The 15949-nt window shown below is 33.4% G+C and overlaps 1 protein-coding gene across 5 annotated transcripts in view; it reads right to left on the bottom strand.

Moving 5' to 3' along the window:
* Positions 1-620: 620 nt before the first annotated feature.
* Positions 621-15949, bottom strand: part of PRKG1 (protein kinase cGMP-dependent 1) — a 1228801-nt gene continuing 1213472 nt past the window's right edge. For all 5 annotated transcript variants that reach the window (XM_090278041.1, XM_090278040.1, XM_090278045.1 and 2 more), the window contains 4 exons: positions 6515-6637; positions 6367-6429; positions 4746-4812; positions 621-1655 (listed from right to left, as the gene is read on the bottom strand). In XM_090278041.1, coding sequence (XP_090134167.1) covers positions 1557-1655; positions 4746-4812; positions 6367-6429; positions 6515-6637 — 352 coding nt within the window. In that variant the 3' untranslated portion in view covers positions 621-1556. The remainder of the gene's footprint in view (positions 1656-4745; positions 4813-6366; positions 6430-6514; positions 6638-15949) is intronic.

Below are 15949 nucleotides of genomic sequence, written 5' to 3'. Positions count from 1 at the left end.
TAGCTAATCTTATTTTTAAGAAATTAGGTTCCTGTTTTCTTCTCTACTTCCTTCCTACTTTCACAAGCACATGGACTCATATCAGCTAATTCATGACAAGGTAATGAATACATGGCCAAATTCTTGTTGTGTTCCTCAACATCACATAAATAAGTTTTCTCATCTGGTGTATCAGCGAATCTCAATGATTTTTTTTTTTTTCTTTCATTTTCTTTTTTCTCTTCTTTATTTCTTTCCTTCTTCTTACTTTTCTTCTTTCTTTCTTTCTTTCTTTCTTTCTTTCTTTCTTTCTTTCTTTCTTTCTTTTTCTTTCTTTCTTCTTTCTATTCTTTTCTTTTTTTCTTTCTTCTTCTTTTACTTGGTTCAGGCCTAAGACAAGAAGCTAGTTTAAACAGGTTTTTCATCATCTTCCTCCCTCAACCCTAGACTATGTTGTATAGGTGAAATCTGAGAGGAGTTTGGTTTGATAAATTTAGTGAAAATGCTTGAGTCTCTGGCTACACATGTAATGATTAGAATTTGTGTTGTCTATTCAGACACTGACATTTACAGATGAAAGATATACATAGCACCTATATAGTTTTTAATTTTTATTTTTTGGATGAATCTTGATCCCTCTCCACCCCACCCTGACCCCAAGGGTTTATTTCTATAAAAGGGAAGATTTTAAGCCTCAGTTTGAGGGTGTGTTAAGTAATAAATAAAAACCAATTGGCTGCTAGTCACTTATTTCCAGGACCATCTTTAAACACAATATTGTAAAAAATATGAAATGGTTGCAAATTGCTTTTTTCCACTCTGTCATGCCAATTTATCAAAAAGAAACAAACAAATATCATGCATCTTGGTTTTTTTTCCAATCCTCTGTGAAAACGCATATATACCTGCTATGGGATTTCTCAGCAGAACCCATAGCGGTTGTGCTTTTAACATATCAATTTCTTAAATCTGTCAGAAAGGAAAGGTAACATTCAGTCTTGTCATCAGCACTGCTGGGAAATGAAATCATGAAACTTCTAGCACTGGTTTGACATGAACTCTGTGACCAACAGATGTGTGGTCCTCTTTTGTATGGTATATACACCGGCCTGCGGTAACAGATCCTACAACCCCCACTTGAAGAAAAGGAAGAGCCCAGTTTTTGTACCATAGAAATCTATCATACCCAATATATTATTTTTTGATCTTTTTGATAATTCTCGTAAGGTACAGACTCTTTCACTAGCCTGGAGTGTTTCTTACTGTCTTTCAAATGATAATCAGAGCGAAGCAAGATCATTGCAACAATAGAAAACATCTCTCTACTGGTGAAAGGCTTTGCTTCAGGACCACCATGTCAACTGCTATTTTTAGGTTCAAACAGAAAACATGTAAAAAGAGCACTATTGTCATCTAAGCAATAAGTCCTAATGCCACTGTAGTTACTGGAGCAGCATCGATCAAAGGCATCATGGTGACCCCGAGCACTAATCTTCTCTCTTTCCCTCAGGTTTGCTGGCAGCTGTGTCTCAGAAAAAGCTGTCTTCAGCAAGGCAGAAGCAGGTAAGAGAAATACATTAGAAGTCTATGTCCCATCCTGAGTTGTCATCAGGTGGTGGTTCATCACTGTCCTCAGGGAAACTGTCAAAATTGCTTGTGTCTGTGGGTGATGCAACCTACAAATGAGAGAATGAATAGTAAAAACGTATATGATTCTTTAGTAAATTCCCATGACAGATTTTAAAATACCACTCTTTATTCATTCCTTAATCCAATGACTGTTTTTTAAGTATCTATTAGGTAGCAAGTTTTGTGCTTTGTTGTATTGGGTGTAACAGTGGTGACTAAAAATACATATGGTTCTTGCCCTCATGGAGTTTATACTCTAGTAAGGAATAAATTGTGTAATTATAATTGTCTATAAATTTTTGTGATTATTTGTTTCACAGTTTAGTTAGTGCAATAAAAGGGGGGGGGGCTTGAGAAAAGAAGTGTCATCGTGGAAAACCTCTTTGGAAAAGCATTATTTTAAACCTAAGAATCAGAGTTCAATAAAGAGGGAATAGCATATGCAAAGGTCCTGAGGTGAGAGAGAGCTCCATGCTGGACAATAACCAAAAGAGGCCAACACTGCTGCTGTGTAAGAGAGAAGGGGAGTAGAATGAGAAATAGGAGAAACAGGCAGGTGTCAGCTTATGTACAGCCTTGTAGGCTATCTTAAGGATTTTGTGTATTTATTCCAACTATAATAATAAGCCATGTCTAAACCCAAGCAAAAATTTACTGTGCAAAGTTCAATCTCTAGAGCATCGGTTAAATCAATGAAGAAACACACTTTAGTGTCCCTCCTATTCTAATATTTAAAACCATTTACAGATATATAGCTCTTCATTTAATGTTACTGCTGCATAAAAGGAGACCCCTGATGAATTTAGTTTAGGATAATTTAGGCTTAATATTTATTTCTCCAAGTTTCTCATTCTATTCTTCTGAAAACAAAACTTCAATTAGCATCTGTAATGTGAGACATGGTAATGGCATTTCTGTTTTGTTTGGTAATAAACATAAACATTAGCACAGACATAAACTTTAGAAGTATGGAAATATTTCTATATATAGAACAGTCTTGAATTAGTCCCAGAAGGATATATATAAATGAAGGACTCAGGACCACAAAGCAGGCCTCTCCCCTTAGTGAAGATGCAGCACATTTGATTAGACATATGCAGTATTGTATAAAAATAAAAATGCAATGAATTGAAATAGATTTCAAGTTAAAATAGTATAAACACTTAATCCCCTTAGTGGACTAAATATTTAGGAAAAAAAATAATGTGTTAAAAAAAGTTTTTTTTTTTTTTTTTTTTTTTTAAAGCCTGATGAAAGAATAAGAGAACACAGTTGTGCCTGGGAATGGGGGTAATATGGGGGCAGTATTTTATCATTTTTTTTTGTTTTTTGTTTTTTTATGTCTGAGTAGTATTCCATTGTATATATACAAGCATCTTTTTAAAAACCTAATCATCTGTTGAGGGACACTTAAGTTGTTTCACGTCTTGGCTATTATGAATAATGCTGTAATAAACATAGGGGCATTTACACCTTTATGAATAAGAGTTTTCAAAATGTTTGGGGTGGATACCCAGAAGAGGGATTGCTGGGTCATACAGTTGCTCTATTCTTAATTTTTTGAGGAACCTCCATACTGTTTTCTATAGAGGCTACACCAATTTATACTCCCACCAGCAGTGTATAAGGGTTCCCTTTTCTCCACACCCTCTCTAATACTTGTTATTTTTTGTCTTGTTGATAATAGTCATAATAGCCATTCTAACAGGTGTGAGGTAGTTATCTTATTGTGGTTTTGATTTGTATTTCCCTTTTAGCTAGTGAAGTTGAACATCTTTTGATATATCTGCTGTCCATCTGTATGTCTTCTTAGGAAAAATGTCTGTTCAGGTCCTTTGCCTATTTAATTGGTTGGGTTTTTCTTTTTATCTGTTATTGTTGTTGAGTTGTATGAGTTCTTCATATGTTTTAGATATTAGACTCTTATCAGAGGTATCACTTTCAAATGTCTTCTCCTATTCAGTTGGTTGCCTTTTCACTTTGTTGATGGTTTCTCTTGTGCAGTTTTTAGTTTGATTTAGTGGCATTCATTTATTTTTTGCTTTTACCTTTCTTGCTGTTAAGGGGTCAAGTTCACAAAAACCCCTTTGAGACCAAGGTCCATAGTTTAGTATCTATGTTTTCTTCTATGCATTTTATTGCTTTAGATCTTATATTCAAGTCTTTGATCCATTTTGAGTTAACTTTGTATATGGTGTCATATACCTCTAGTTTGATTCTTTTGCATGTGGTTTACTAATTCTCCCACCACTATTTATAGAAGAGGCTTTCCTTTCTCCACTGTATATTTTAAACATTTTTTGAAAATCAGTTGCCCATATATATGTGGGTTTATTTCTGAGCTCTCAATTCAATTTTTCTACATGTCTATTTTCCTGCCAATAATATATTACTTTGAATATTGTGGCTTTGTTGTATAGTTTGAAGTCATGGAGTGGGGAAGTAATACGGTAACAAGGGAGGGGGATAGGAGGGGTTATAAATGAAACAATATTGGCCAGGAATTCATAGCTGTTGAAAATGATTGCTGGTCTGCTGACCAAACTCTACCAGAAACCAGAGCAATGCTTTGATATGGCTCTTACGGTTAGGTTCTTGGGAACAGAGCGAGATAGAGAGCACACTGGAATCATAAACATAAATTAACACACATTGTTCCAACTCCCCCAAGTATACTTACATGCATACTGTATCTTATGTAGAGAGAACACATATGTGAAGAAATTCAAAATATACACATTTCTGATAATTCATGAATATGACTAATTAAACTTGCTAATGTATTCTTATTCTTGAGTAATGATGTATAAGGTTTATATATTATGAAAACAAAACAAAACCTGGTTGATGGAGATTCATTGTAGTCTTTTAACACTTCCCATACTAAGAGTTAATTTTTATTCACAAATAAAAGAAGCAACTTAGAAAGAACAGTTTAAAAAGGTAACAGTGAAATATACATACATGTACATATAATAACTATCCCCTAACTTATCTGTTTTTAAGCTTGGATTTAGATGTAATTATTTTAATGTGGTACTTCTATTATTTTATATGATCATAGAATAAAACTAAAAATAACTGACATAAACACTTTCATGTATATGAAAAATAGATAAACTGGAAAGTCTACTTACACTTGGTATTATAGGAGGTGTCAAGGTGCCTTTCCTTAAGCCTTCCCAGTTAAAGCCCTCAAACCATCTAGGAAAGAAAAAAAAAAAGGTAAAGTTAAAAGCATTTTACCTCAGCTAAAACCTTCTCAGTGAAACATGTATGATGTCCATGACTGATGGAAAACAGGCAAACATCTTCAATGTGGAAAAAATATTTTCTATTTAACTGAAGATTTTTTAAAATTAGATTATTTTGTGTAATGCATGATTTAAGAAATCTAATTGTCAAATCTTTAAATACCAGTTAGAAAGCAACTCCTTTTTATTCTAGTAATTTGTCATAATATCTGCATGACCTTATTCCTACACTATCATTCGTCGGCAGCCATCCGTCTTGAGAGACGATGGTGTAGCTTCTTAAGAGTCTATCTGCACCGCCGAGAATGGCTGTGCAGTCCGACTCGGGAGTGACACGGTATCTGTCTCCTCCCGTGTTGAATCGACATCTTGCGATGACGCTGGAGCGTCCTCTCCAGTGGAGCTGAAGCTACAGAGCCTGGGCAGGGTGATATGGAGGGTCTGCTGTTGCCCATGCAGCAGACCCCCCCTCTCTTCGCAGCTGAAGGGTCCAAGGGAAAGACGGAGTCAATACAGCTTGGCTTCAGGTGCGCCGCAGGAGTTGCCGGTGTTGACTACAACGTCAAACCGCCTTAGGGACTCCGGCTCCGGATTTTCTGTCGGGGTTTACTCCCTTAGCCTTTCCCCTGAAGAGGTATGCCGCAAGGCAGCGGAGGTTTTTTGGAGTCAGAGTTTTCCTTCTCTGTACACTATCATTATAACTTAAAAAATGTTATAACATACTTGGCCCTGCATCTTAAAGAATATTTTATTTTAAGGAGGTATAATCAGGCATGAAAAGTCAGGACAGAAAATTATCTTCCCATCTTTGCCACTGATTCAGTAGGCAAGCTCAGTTAATTATCCTTTTTCATCACTGTGTTGGTTTCTCTATATCTCGTTTTCCTCCATTTTCTTTGTTAATACAGTGAATGTATTTTGTGTACAGCTTCTCTGTGAAAATGTTGGCCAAATAACATGAAGGGTTTTTATGTTTGTTTGGCTTTTGTTGTGTTTTTGTCTTTGAAAGATTTCACCATTAGCAAATGCTTACACCAAACTCTTAGCCAGCCTTTTAGATATTCATAGGTATTTTAGTAAATAAGTTCCCCTGGTATGGATGTGAATTTCCTGTAAGTGTTACAGAAACAGATGAAGAGGGAAAAATCAATCTGGTCTTAGGTTAGCTCTAGAATATCCATCAACATGCATAAGGTCCGATATTTAAGATGCTCTATTTCTTCTTTTTAAGAGAGACTGTGTATTTTTTTCTTTGTCATGCTATCTAATCAGAAAATGGTTGGAGAAATAGATTTTGGTTCTAGTCTAGGAATGATATGATGGAGGACTTTTGTTTTTAATAATCTACTAGGTAATAGAATACCAGAATTAAAATATACATTGCTTGTGGCTATTTATATCAATTATACAACCACTAACTTAAAAAAAAAAAAAATCAGCCTAAGGAAATGCTTTCAGGTCTTCCGAACTCTGAAACTTAAAATTGTAAGGAAAGAATACTTACTTGTGCTTTTGAATGTCTTTCACTCCATTTTTCAAATTCCCTAATCTTTCTGATGGATTGTCCCTAAAAATAAAATAATAATTGATTAAAAAATCTAATTTTTTTAACATTATAAATTTTTCAAAAATACTGTGGGTGCAATGTTTACCTGCATAGTTTTTTAATTAAATTAGCAGCATTTTTGGCAATCTTCTTTGGAAATTCTATCATGTCAATCCCTCTCAATATGATGTTATAAGTTTTCATAGGATCTGGGCCTGAGAAAGGTGGGCTGCAAGAATGAAAAGAGATATTACTTTTATTTTCTAAATAAGGAAGCAATTGCAATAACTATAAATGACATCAATTCTTATTTTGGGACTTATATTGGGAACATAATGGAAAAAAAAACAAACAGTGTGGAACCCTTTCTACATAAACCACTTAGCAAAACCACAAATGGGTCACATTTGTCTGCTTTTCCCTCATTTCTTTTTGTGCGGGTGCCTCACCCCCTTTGCCATCCTTAGTCATTCAAGGTGCTTCTTCCGCTGTCTGGCCCTTTCTTATACTTAACATCTCACTGAGTACATTTTGGATGAAGTCCAGGATTTTAGGGTGGAATACAAGCATGTCAGCGATAGAACTCCATGTGATGGCACCGTCACCCTCACTGAGGGGCATTCAGGCACCCCAGCCTCCTGTTTCTCTGAAGCACCAGGACATTTGCTCACTCAGGGTGCTGTTTATTTTGCCCTGAGTTTCTCGCCAAACTTATCTGGCTAATGTCTAACATATCACATCTTAGCTTAAGCATTACGTAAATTCCTCAAAAGGCCTACCCTCATCAACCTAATATAACCAATCCTATAACCTTAATCAACCAACATAATGTAATAATCTACTGATCAAATTTTAACTTTATATAAATTACAGTCCTTTGTCATACTCTTTTTTCCTTTTCTGTTTTTTCTCTTACAGTGCCCTTTATGCCAATTATTATGCTTTGTAATTACTTCTTCATTGGTGTGGTTGTTTTACATCTGTCTTCCCTTCCAGGTTAAATTTTGTTCTTCACTGGTATTCCTGGAGTCTAGTAGAATGCTTAGCCCATAGTAAGTGATCAATAAGTATCTATTGACCCTGGCTCGTGTGGCTCAGTGGATTGAGTGCCGACCTGTGACCCAAAGGGTTGCTGGTTTGATTCCTAGTCAGGGCACATGCCTGGTTTGCGGGCCAGGTCCCCAGTTCGGGGCGCATGAGAGGCCACCACATATTGATGTTTCTCTCCCTCTCTTTTTCACTCCCTTCCCCTCTCTCTAAAAATAAATAAATAAAATCTTTTTTAAAAAAGTATCTGTTGAATGGATGCTTCTATGGATGTGTGCTCCTACTATCCTTTTCTCCATGTTCCTCAGTCCTCAGGAGAGAATGTTACACATGGCACCCTCTTTGTTAGGAAGGATATTAATACCCAAGCCATAGGGCTTTCTTTCTTTTTTTTTTTAACCTATCCATCCTTGGAATGTGGTTTTGTGCCAGGACCAGAGAACATGGAAGGACCAGGGAATGTGGAGATGACTAAAGTCAGTTCAGACAGGAAAATGGTATGCTAAACCATGAAAAATTATTTCTTTAGAAATTATTCTCTTGGTACAGGGCTCATATGTCTTTGGGAAATTATTATGGACTATTATTAATTTTTGTCCATCATGATTATTAATATCAGTGCAAAATATTTTCTTCTACTAAGCAGGCCATAATGATTCACTTAAGTGTAGTATGTAGGTGATTTGCTTGTTCTGAGAACTGCGATGATTATCTGCCTTGAGCTGCTGTCCCAATTTTCTGTGACAGGTGCTTTCTATTTTCTTTAATATGTCATTATCTAGTAATTCAACCTGCCGATTTTAAATCAATTTTAAAAATACATAAACATGCAATTCTATTTAATATTCTCTTACAATTTAAAGATTTCCTTTTTGTGATGTTATGATTAATTTTTTTACTCTTTTACGTTAACTTGCCAGTTTTAATTTTTACAGTACTTTAAATATGAGAAAGAACCACATCTTAGATTTTTGATTGTTAATTCAATGTTTCCATAATACATGCATAATTTTGCTTTTACACTTACTCATTTATCTTTGAAAGACAATAAATATCACTTATTGAAGATCACTTGTGTTTTTTACAAGTGATACATATTCAATCCAAGATATTCATGTAATATATAAAAATAAAATTATTAAAAAATCATCCAATACCTCAAAATGTTAATAGTAATTAACATTTTTAAATAGAATTTTATACATTTATTTATGTAGATGGAGACACACACACAGGATTATAAAATGCATGCTTTTGAAAATAAAAGAAATGTTAAATTTCAAATATGTGCCTCTTTACCAACAATATTAACTCCTAAAAGATTCCCCTTAAATTAAGAAAGAGTTTTTAAAACTTTGAATTTGGAGGTTTTTTTTTTTTTTTTTTTTTTTTTTTTTTTTTTTTTTTTATGACATACTGGGTTTGCCAAAAACTTTGCTTCTTTTATTTCCCTGTAGGATGACTCTAGTAGCACTTAGTTGTCTTTAACTTCACTCGGAAAAACTTTGTTAGATTGTATTGTGACAGCTGTCATATCAGTGTGCATTTAAAAACAGGTATCAAAATTGGTGAATTTTTGTGTAGCTATTTTAATATTGAAGATGAAATAAAATATACATTTTCAGCATTTATGCTTTATTATTTCAAGAAAGGTAAAAGTACAACTGAAATGGAAAACAGGATCTATGCAGTGTATGGAGAAGGTGCTATGAGTGATCGAATATGTCAAAAGTGGTTTGCAAATTTTTGTTCTGGAGAGTTCTCACTGGACAATGCTCCACAATGGAGTACACCAGTTGAAACGGATAGCCTTCAAATTGAGACATTAATTGAGAACAATCAACATTAATCCATGCAGGAGATAGCCAACATATTCAAAATATCGAAATCAATAAAGTCATTGGAAAAATGAAAAATGTCTTTTATGGAAAAAAACATGGGGACTTTTTGGCCAACCCAATAATTTAACTATATAAGAATACTGTATATGAATGTTTTCAGTCTCATTTGAAATATGTTCTTCATATAGCTAATCATTTTTTCTATTCCCTTTGACTTCTATACCCTTTCTTGAATCACTTCTATATCCTTTTCTCTTTTCCATTATTTTTCCCAAATCTATCTACTATCTCCCTGTCTGAGTATTGAATTGCTATTATGCTATTTTTTGTTTATAATAAAACTAGTTTACTTCTACTATTATCTACAAACACTTGAAGGTGTTTTGGGGTTACTTCTTAGGGAGTAATCCTTCTAGTTTTGATTCATTTCTCATGTATGTTATTTACATTTTACTTATGCACCTTTAAGCTAAAATTAACATAAAACAACAGTTGAAACTGATTAAAACAATAAGGACATTTATATCATGTAAATGGCAGTTCAGTGGTAGGGCAAACTCTAGGCCTGGTAGGATCAGAGCCTCAATGACCCAAGTTCTGGAAAGGTTTTTATTCTACCATATCTTAATGTTGGCTTTATCCTAAGGTAATTTCTCTTCATAGCTGTAAGATGAATACCAGTGGAAATAAGAACTTTTATAGATTCAATAATTATTTATTGAGGGCCTATTATAGGCATTAAGAATTTACATTAAAATTCTTCTTTTAGGTCTGTTTGGACCAGCTTAGATTGTGTGTCAAATCCAATCAATGCCAATCACCAGGGGATGTCAGTGTGACTGGAGTAGATGAATTGAATCAAACCTAAAACTGGAGATAAATTCATCTTTTCCTGAGTCAGACTGTGAATGTGTGAACAAAGCCAGTAAGTAAGAAAGGAATTGGTATGTGTAGAGGGGGCTGTAGCTGTGAGAGGGGGGGAGAATGGTTCCTATTGGGCCCTTTCTTATTATTCACTCTAAATGGGGAGAGCTACCCTGAAAAACAGAAGAAGCAAGGTTAGAAGTGGGAAATTTAGCATTCTACACTAGAACTTGTTGCCTTAGAAAACATCTCACCATATCTATTTCACTTGCCCTCACTTCTTGGTGTTTAGGAGATTACATGGCTTATAGGAAACCCTACCATGTCCTCTGAAACCTTGTAGTCACGGCCACCCTCTCTTTATTTACTCCCTTCCACTTTATTGGACAACAATGATAGGCCTTAAAAAGAACTGGTATATCTATAGAATATCGCCATTGCCACACTTCCTTAGCATTCTGTAGTGCTTAACTGAGTCTCACATTTAAGGTCCATCTATATTTCCAAATTTTATTCTAATCATAAGTCATTAGACATGACATTCAGGACCATATATTTCACTTTGGGGTCATGCTCATGGTCCAAGGTTTGTTAGTATAATTCCTAGTAACTATCCACACTTCCGAGTGCTTGGTATGTATGGTTGCTGAAACTTTCATTGTAGCTAAAGATTATCCTATGTATGTTTTATTCTTGCCTTTCCACACCTTATCTGTTGCCTTCCCTATCCCATTATGGAGCATCTGGGTAGAAGGAGAAAATAGAGTGAAGATATTTTTCCTCTGCTATCTTTGACTGGAAGCCTTTCTTTTAAAATATTTCTTTATATGGGTGGTAAGCTATTTTACTTATGTATTTTATTGAGAAATAATTAACATATAACATTATAGTTTCAGGTGCATATTGTAATGATTCAATATTTTTACATATTGCAAAATGATCACCACAATAGTTAACATCCATCACCATCTAGTTACAATATTTTTATCATGAGAAATTTTAAGATGTATATCCTTAGCAACTTCCAAATATGTAGTACAGCATTATTATTTTTTAACAAAAATAACATTAAAAAATTTTAATTCCAAAATAAATAGTTGCTGAAGGTAAAAAATTCAAACATAAACACATAATAAAAAAAGTTTTCCTCCATCACTGCTTCTAAGTGGTAACCATTCCTATGTGTAGTGAATTGTGCAATGCAGTATGATTAACTATGGTCATCATGCTGTACATTATATTCCTATTATTCATTTTATAACTGAAAACTTGTACCTTTTGAACCTCTTCACCCATTTTTACCCACCCCTGTCACATGCCTCTAGGAAGCACCAATCTGTTCTTTGTAGCTATGAGATTTCTGTTTTGTTTTACATTCCACATATAAGTGAGATCATATGGTACTTGTCTTTCTTTGTCTGACATATTTCACTTACCATAATGCCCTGAAGGTCCATCCATGTTTTCATAAATGACAAGAATTACTTCTTGTCAATGGCTGAATAAAATTCCATTGTATATATACTCCATATTTTCTTTATCCGTTCATCTGTTAGTGAACACTTAGGTTGTTTCTGTGTCTTTGCTACAGTAAATAATGCTGCAGTGAACATAGGGGTTCATATATCTTTTTGAATTCATGTTTTCATTTTCTTTGGATAACTGGCCAGAAGTAAAATTGCTGTATCATAGGATAGTTCTAAATTTAATTTTTTGATTTCCATACTATTTTTCCACAGTGGTTGTACCAGTTTACATTCCCACCAATAGTGCACACGGGTTCTTCTTTCTGTACATCCTTGCCAACATGTTATTTCTTGTCTTTTGATAATAGCCATTCCAACAGCTGTAAACTTATATCTCACTGAGGTTTTGATTTGAATTTCCCTGATAGTGATGCTGAGTATCTTGTCATGTACCTGATGGCCATCTATAAATCTTCTTTGTAAAACATCTGTTCATACCCTCTGCCCATTTTTGTTTGTTTATCTGCTATTGAGTTGTATGAAGTTTTTTTTTACATTTTGGACATTAGCCCCTTATTATATATATTTTAACGCATTTTATAGGTTGCGTTTTATTTTGTTGATAGTTTTTTTCACTGTGCAGAGCTTTTGAGTTTGATGTAGTCCTACTTACTTATTTTTACTTTTGTTGTCTTTTCTTTTGATGTCAAATTCATAACATCATTGCCCAGACCCATGTCAAAGTGCTCACTGTTGATGTTTTCTTCTAGGAGTTATATGGTTTCACATTCAAGTCTATGGTCTTACATTCAAGTCCTTAATCCATTTTGAGTTAATTTTTGTGTATGGTGTAAGAGAATGATTCAGGTTTCCCAGCATCATTTATTTAACAGACTGTCCTTTCTCCATTGTATATTTGTGCCTTTTTTGTTGTTGTAAATTGATTAACCGTACATAAATGGATTAATTTCTGGGCTTCATTCTTACCCAATGATCTATGTGTCAGTTTTTATGCTGATATTGTTTTGATTACTATAGTTTTATAATATAATTTCAAATCAGGAAGCATGATGCCTCCAGTTTTGTTCTTCTACTTCTGTGAAAAATGTCATTGGAAATTTGATAGGAATTGCAATGAATCTGTAGATTGCCTTAAGTAGTAAAGTCATTTTAATACTATTAATTCTAATCCAATAATATGAAATATTTTCCCATTTGTTTCTTATTCAATTTCTTTCATCAATGTTTTATGATTTTTCATGCACAGCTCTTTTACCTTCTTGGTTAAGTTTATTCCTGTATATTTTGGTTTTTTTTTTTTTTTTTTTTTTTGATGCAATTGTAAATTAGATTGTTTTCTTAATTTATCTTTCTGGTGGTTATTTTAGTGTATAAAATACAACACATTTCTGTATACTGATTTTGTATCCTGCAACTTTACTGAATTTGTTTAGTACTAATGTTTTTCTTTTGGAATCTTTAGGGTTTAAAAAAATATATAGTAAGTCATTTGCAAATAATTATAGTTTTACCACTTCCTTGTCAATTTGAATTCTATTTATTTATTGCCTGATCTGGCTTGGACTCAAAATAATAAGGGTGGACATCCTTATCTTATTACTGACTACAGTGGAAAAACTTTCAGCTTTTATCATTGGGTCTAATACTGTGAGCTTCTCATATATGGCCTTTATTTTGTTGAAATATGTTGCTGCTATACTCTTTTGTTGAGTTTTTATCAGGAAAGGATGCTAAATTTTGTTAACTGTTTTTTTCTGCATCTATTGATATAATCATGTGGTTTTATACTTTATTTTGTTAATGTGGTGTACCACATTGATGAATTTGTGAATGTATAACCATCCTTGGAATAAATCCCTCAATTATGGTGTATGATCCTCTTACTGTATTGTTGAATTCAGTGTGCTAATATTTTATTGAACTTTTACATCTATTTTCATCAGACATATTGTCCTATAATTTAATTTTCTTGTGGTATCCTCATCAGAATTTGGTGATAAGAGTAATTCTGGCATCAGACAGTAAGCTTAGAATTGCTACTTCCTCTTCTACTTGTTAGATAAGTTTGAGAAGGATTGGCATCCATTCTCATGATATTTGGTAGAATACACCAGTAAAGTTGCCAGGTCCTGAACTTTTGTTTGTTAGGAAGCTTTTAATTACTAACTCAATCTTCTTACTAGTAATCTGTCTGTTGATTTTCTGTTTCTTCATGATTCAGTATCAGTAAATTGCATGCTTATAGAAATGTATCGATTTTTTCTAAGTCATCCAATTTGTTTGCTTATAATTTTCATGGTAGTCTCTTACAACCTTTGTATTTCTGTGGTATCAGTTGTAAGGTCTCCTCTTTCATTTCTGATTAAATTTATTTATTTAAATCTTTTTTTTTTTTTTTTTTTTTTTTTGGTGAGTTCAGCTAAGTTTCTTTTCAAAGAACCAGTTCAAAGAACCAGTCCTTAGTTTCACTGATCTTTTCTATTATCTTTTAAAATCTGTGTTTAATCTGTTTTTAACCTGATCTTTATCCTTCCATCAACTTTGGGCTTCAATTGTTCTTCTTTTTCTTCTTTTTTTTTTAAGTATAAAGTTAGGTTGTTTATTTGAGATTATTCTTGTTTCTTGGTCTGAGCATTATCACTATGAACTTCCCTCTAAGAACTAATTCTGTTGTATCTTATACATTGTGGAATGTTGTATTTTTATTTTCTTTGGTCTATAGGTAACTTTTGATTTCTCTTTTTATATCCTCAGTGACTCACTGATTATTCAGTAGCATGTCATTTAATCTCCACATATTTGTGATCTTTCCCACTCTCTTTTAGTGATTGATTTCCAGTTTCATACCACTGTGTTGGAAATGATGCTTGATAGAATTTTAATCTTTAAATTTATTAAATCTTGTTTTGTGGCCTAACCTATGAACTATTTTGGAGAATGTTCCATATGCACATGAGAAGAATGCACATTTTGTTACTTTGGATGAAATGTCCTGTGTTATCTCTTGACTTCATCTGGTCTAATGTGTCATTAAAGACTGATGTTCCCTGGTTGACTTTCTGTCTAAATGATCTATCCATTGATGTAAGTGGAATATTAAAGTCCCCTATTATTATTATATGCTGTCTATTTTCCCATTGGCTTTGTTAATATTGGCTTTATACATTTAGGTGCTCCTGAATGTGTAAATATTTACACCTTTTATATTCTCTTACTGAATTGACTGCTTTATCATTATGTAATGACTTTGTCTCTTCCACAGTCTTTATTTAAAGTCTATTTTGTCTTATAACTATAGTTACCCCAGTTTTCTTTCATTTTCCATTTGTGTGGAATATCTTTTTCCATCCCTTTACTCCTAACACCTGAAGTGAGTCTTTTGTAGGCAGCATATGACTCTTTTTAAAAATTTATTCAGCCGCTCTATGTCTTTTGATTTGAGAATTGAGTCTACTTACATTTTAAAGTAATTATTGATAGCTATTTACTGATTGGCATTTTGTTAATTTGGGGGGTTGTTTTATAGTCCCTCTCTGTTCTGTTCTTTTTCTCTTGTTCTCTTTGTGGCTTGATGAGTTTCTTTAGTGGTGTCCTTAGATTCATTTATCTTTATCTTCTGGATGTCTCTATAGGTTTTAGCTTTGTGGTTATCATGAAATTAACATATAACAAGTTATATTTGTAACAGTCTATGCTAAGTTGATAAGAATTCAAATTTGAATGTATTCTAAAGCTTTGCATTCCCCCTCTCAATATTTTGTTTCTGATGTCACATCTTGTACCTTTTTATATTTTGTATTCTTTAACTATTTACTGTAGTTGTTATTTTACACTTTAACTTGCATACTAGCTTTAAGTGATTAAAGATGTACCATATGTTTACCTTTACCTGTGATATTTTACTTCCATATGTATTCTTATAACTAATTAGTACCCTTTCTTTTCAATTTAAACAAGTCCCTTATATTTGTTTTTGTTTTTTTGGAAGGCTGGTTTACTGGTGATGAACTTCTTTTGCTTTCCTCTCTCCTTCAATTCTGAATAATAACTTCACCAGATAGAGTATTCTTGGTTGGAAGTTATTTTTTTTCTTTCCACATTTTAAATGTATCATGACATTTCCTTCTACCATTATAACAGGTGTGAGGTGGTATCTCATTGTGGTTTTGATTTGCATTTCCCTGATGATGTTGAACATCTTTTCATATGTCTGTTGGACATCTGTATGTCTTCTTCAGAGATTTGCTTTTTGGCCTCTGTTCATTTTTTTTTTTTTATCAGATTGTGTTTTTTTTTGTTTGT

Source organism: Furipterus horrens, unplaced genomic scaffold, assembly GCF_987537825.1.
Source record: "Furipterus horrens unplaced genomic scaffold, mFurHor1.1.pri manual_scaffold_5, whole genome shotgun sequence".
Classification (NCBI taxonomy): domain Eukaryota; kingdom Metazoa; phylum Chordata; class Mammalia; order Chiroptera; family Furipteridae; genus Furipterus; species Furipterus horrens.
Note: the sequence above shows the minus strand (reverse complement) of the source record. Positions and strands in the feature narration are given on the sequence as shown.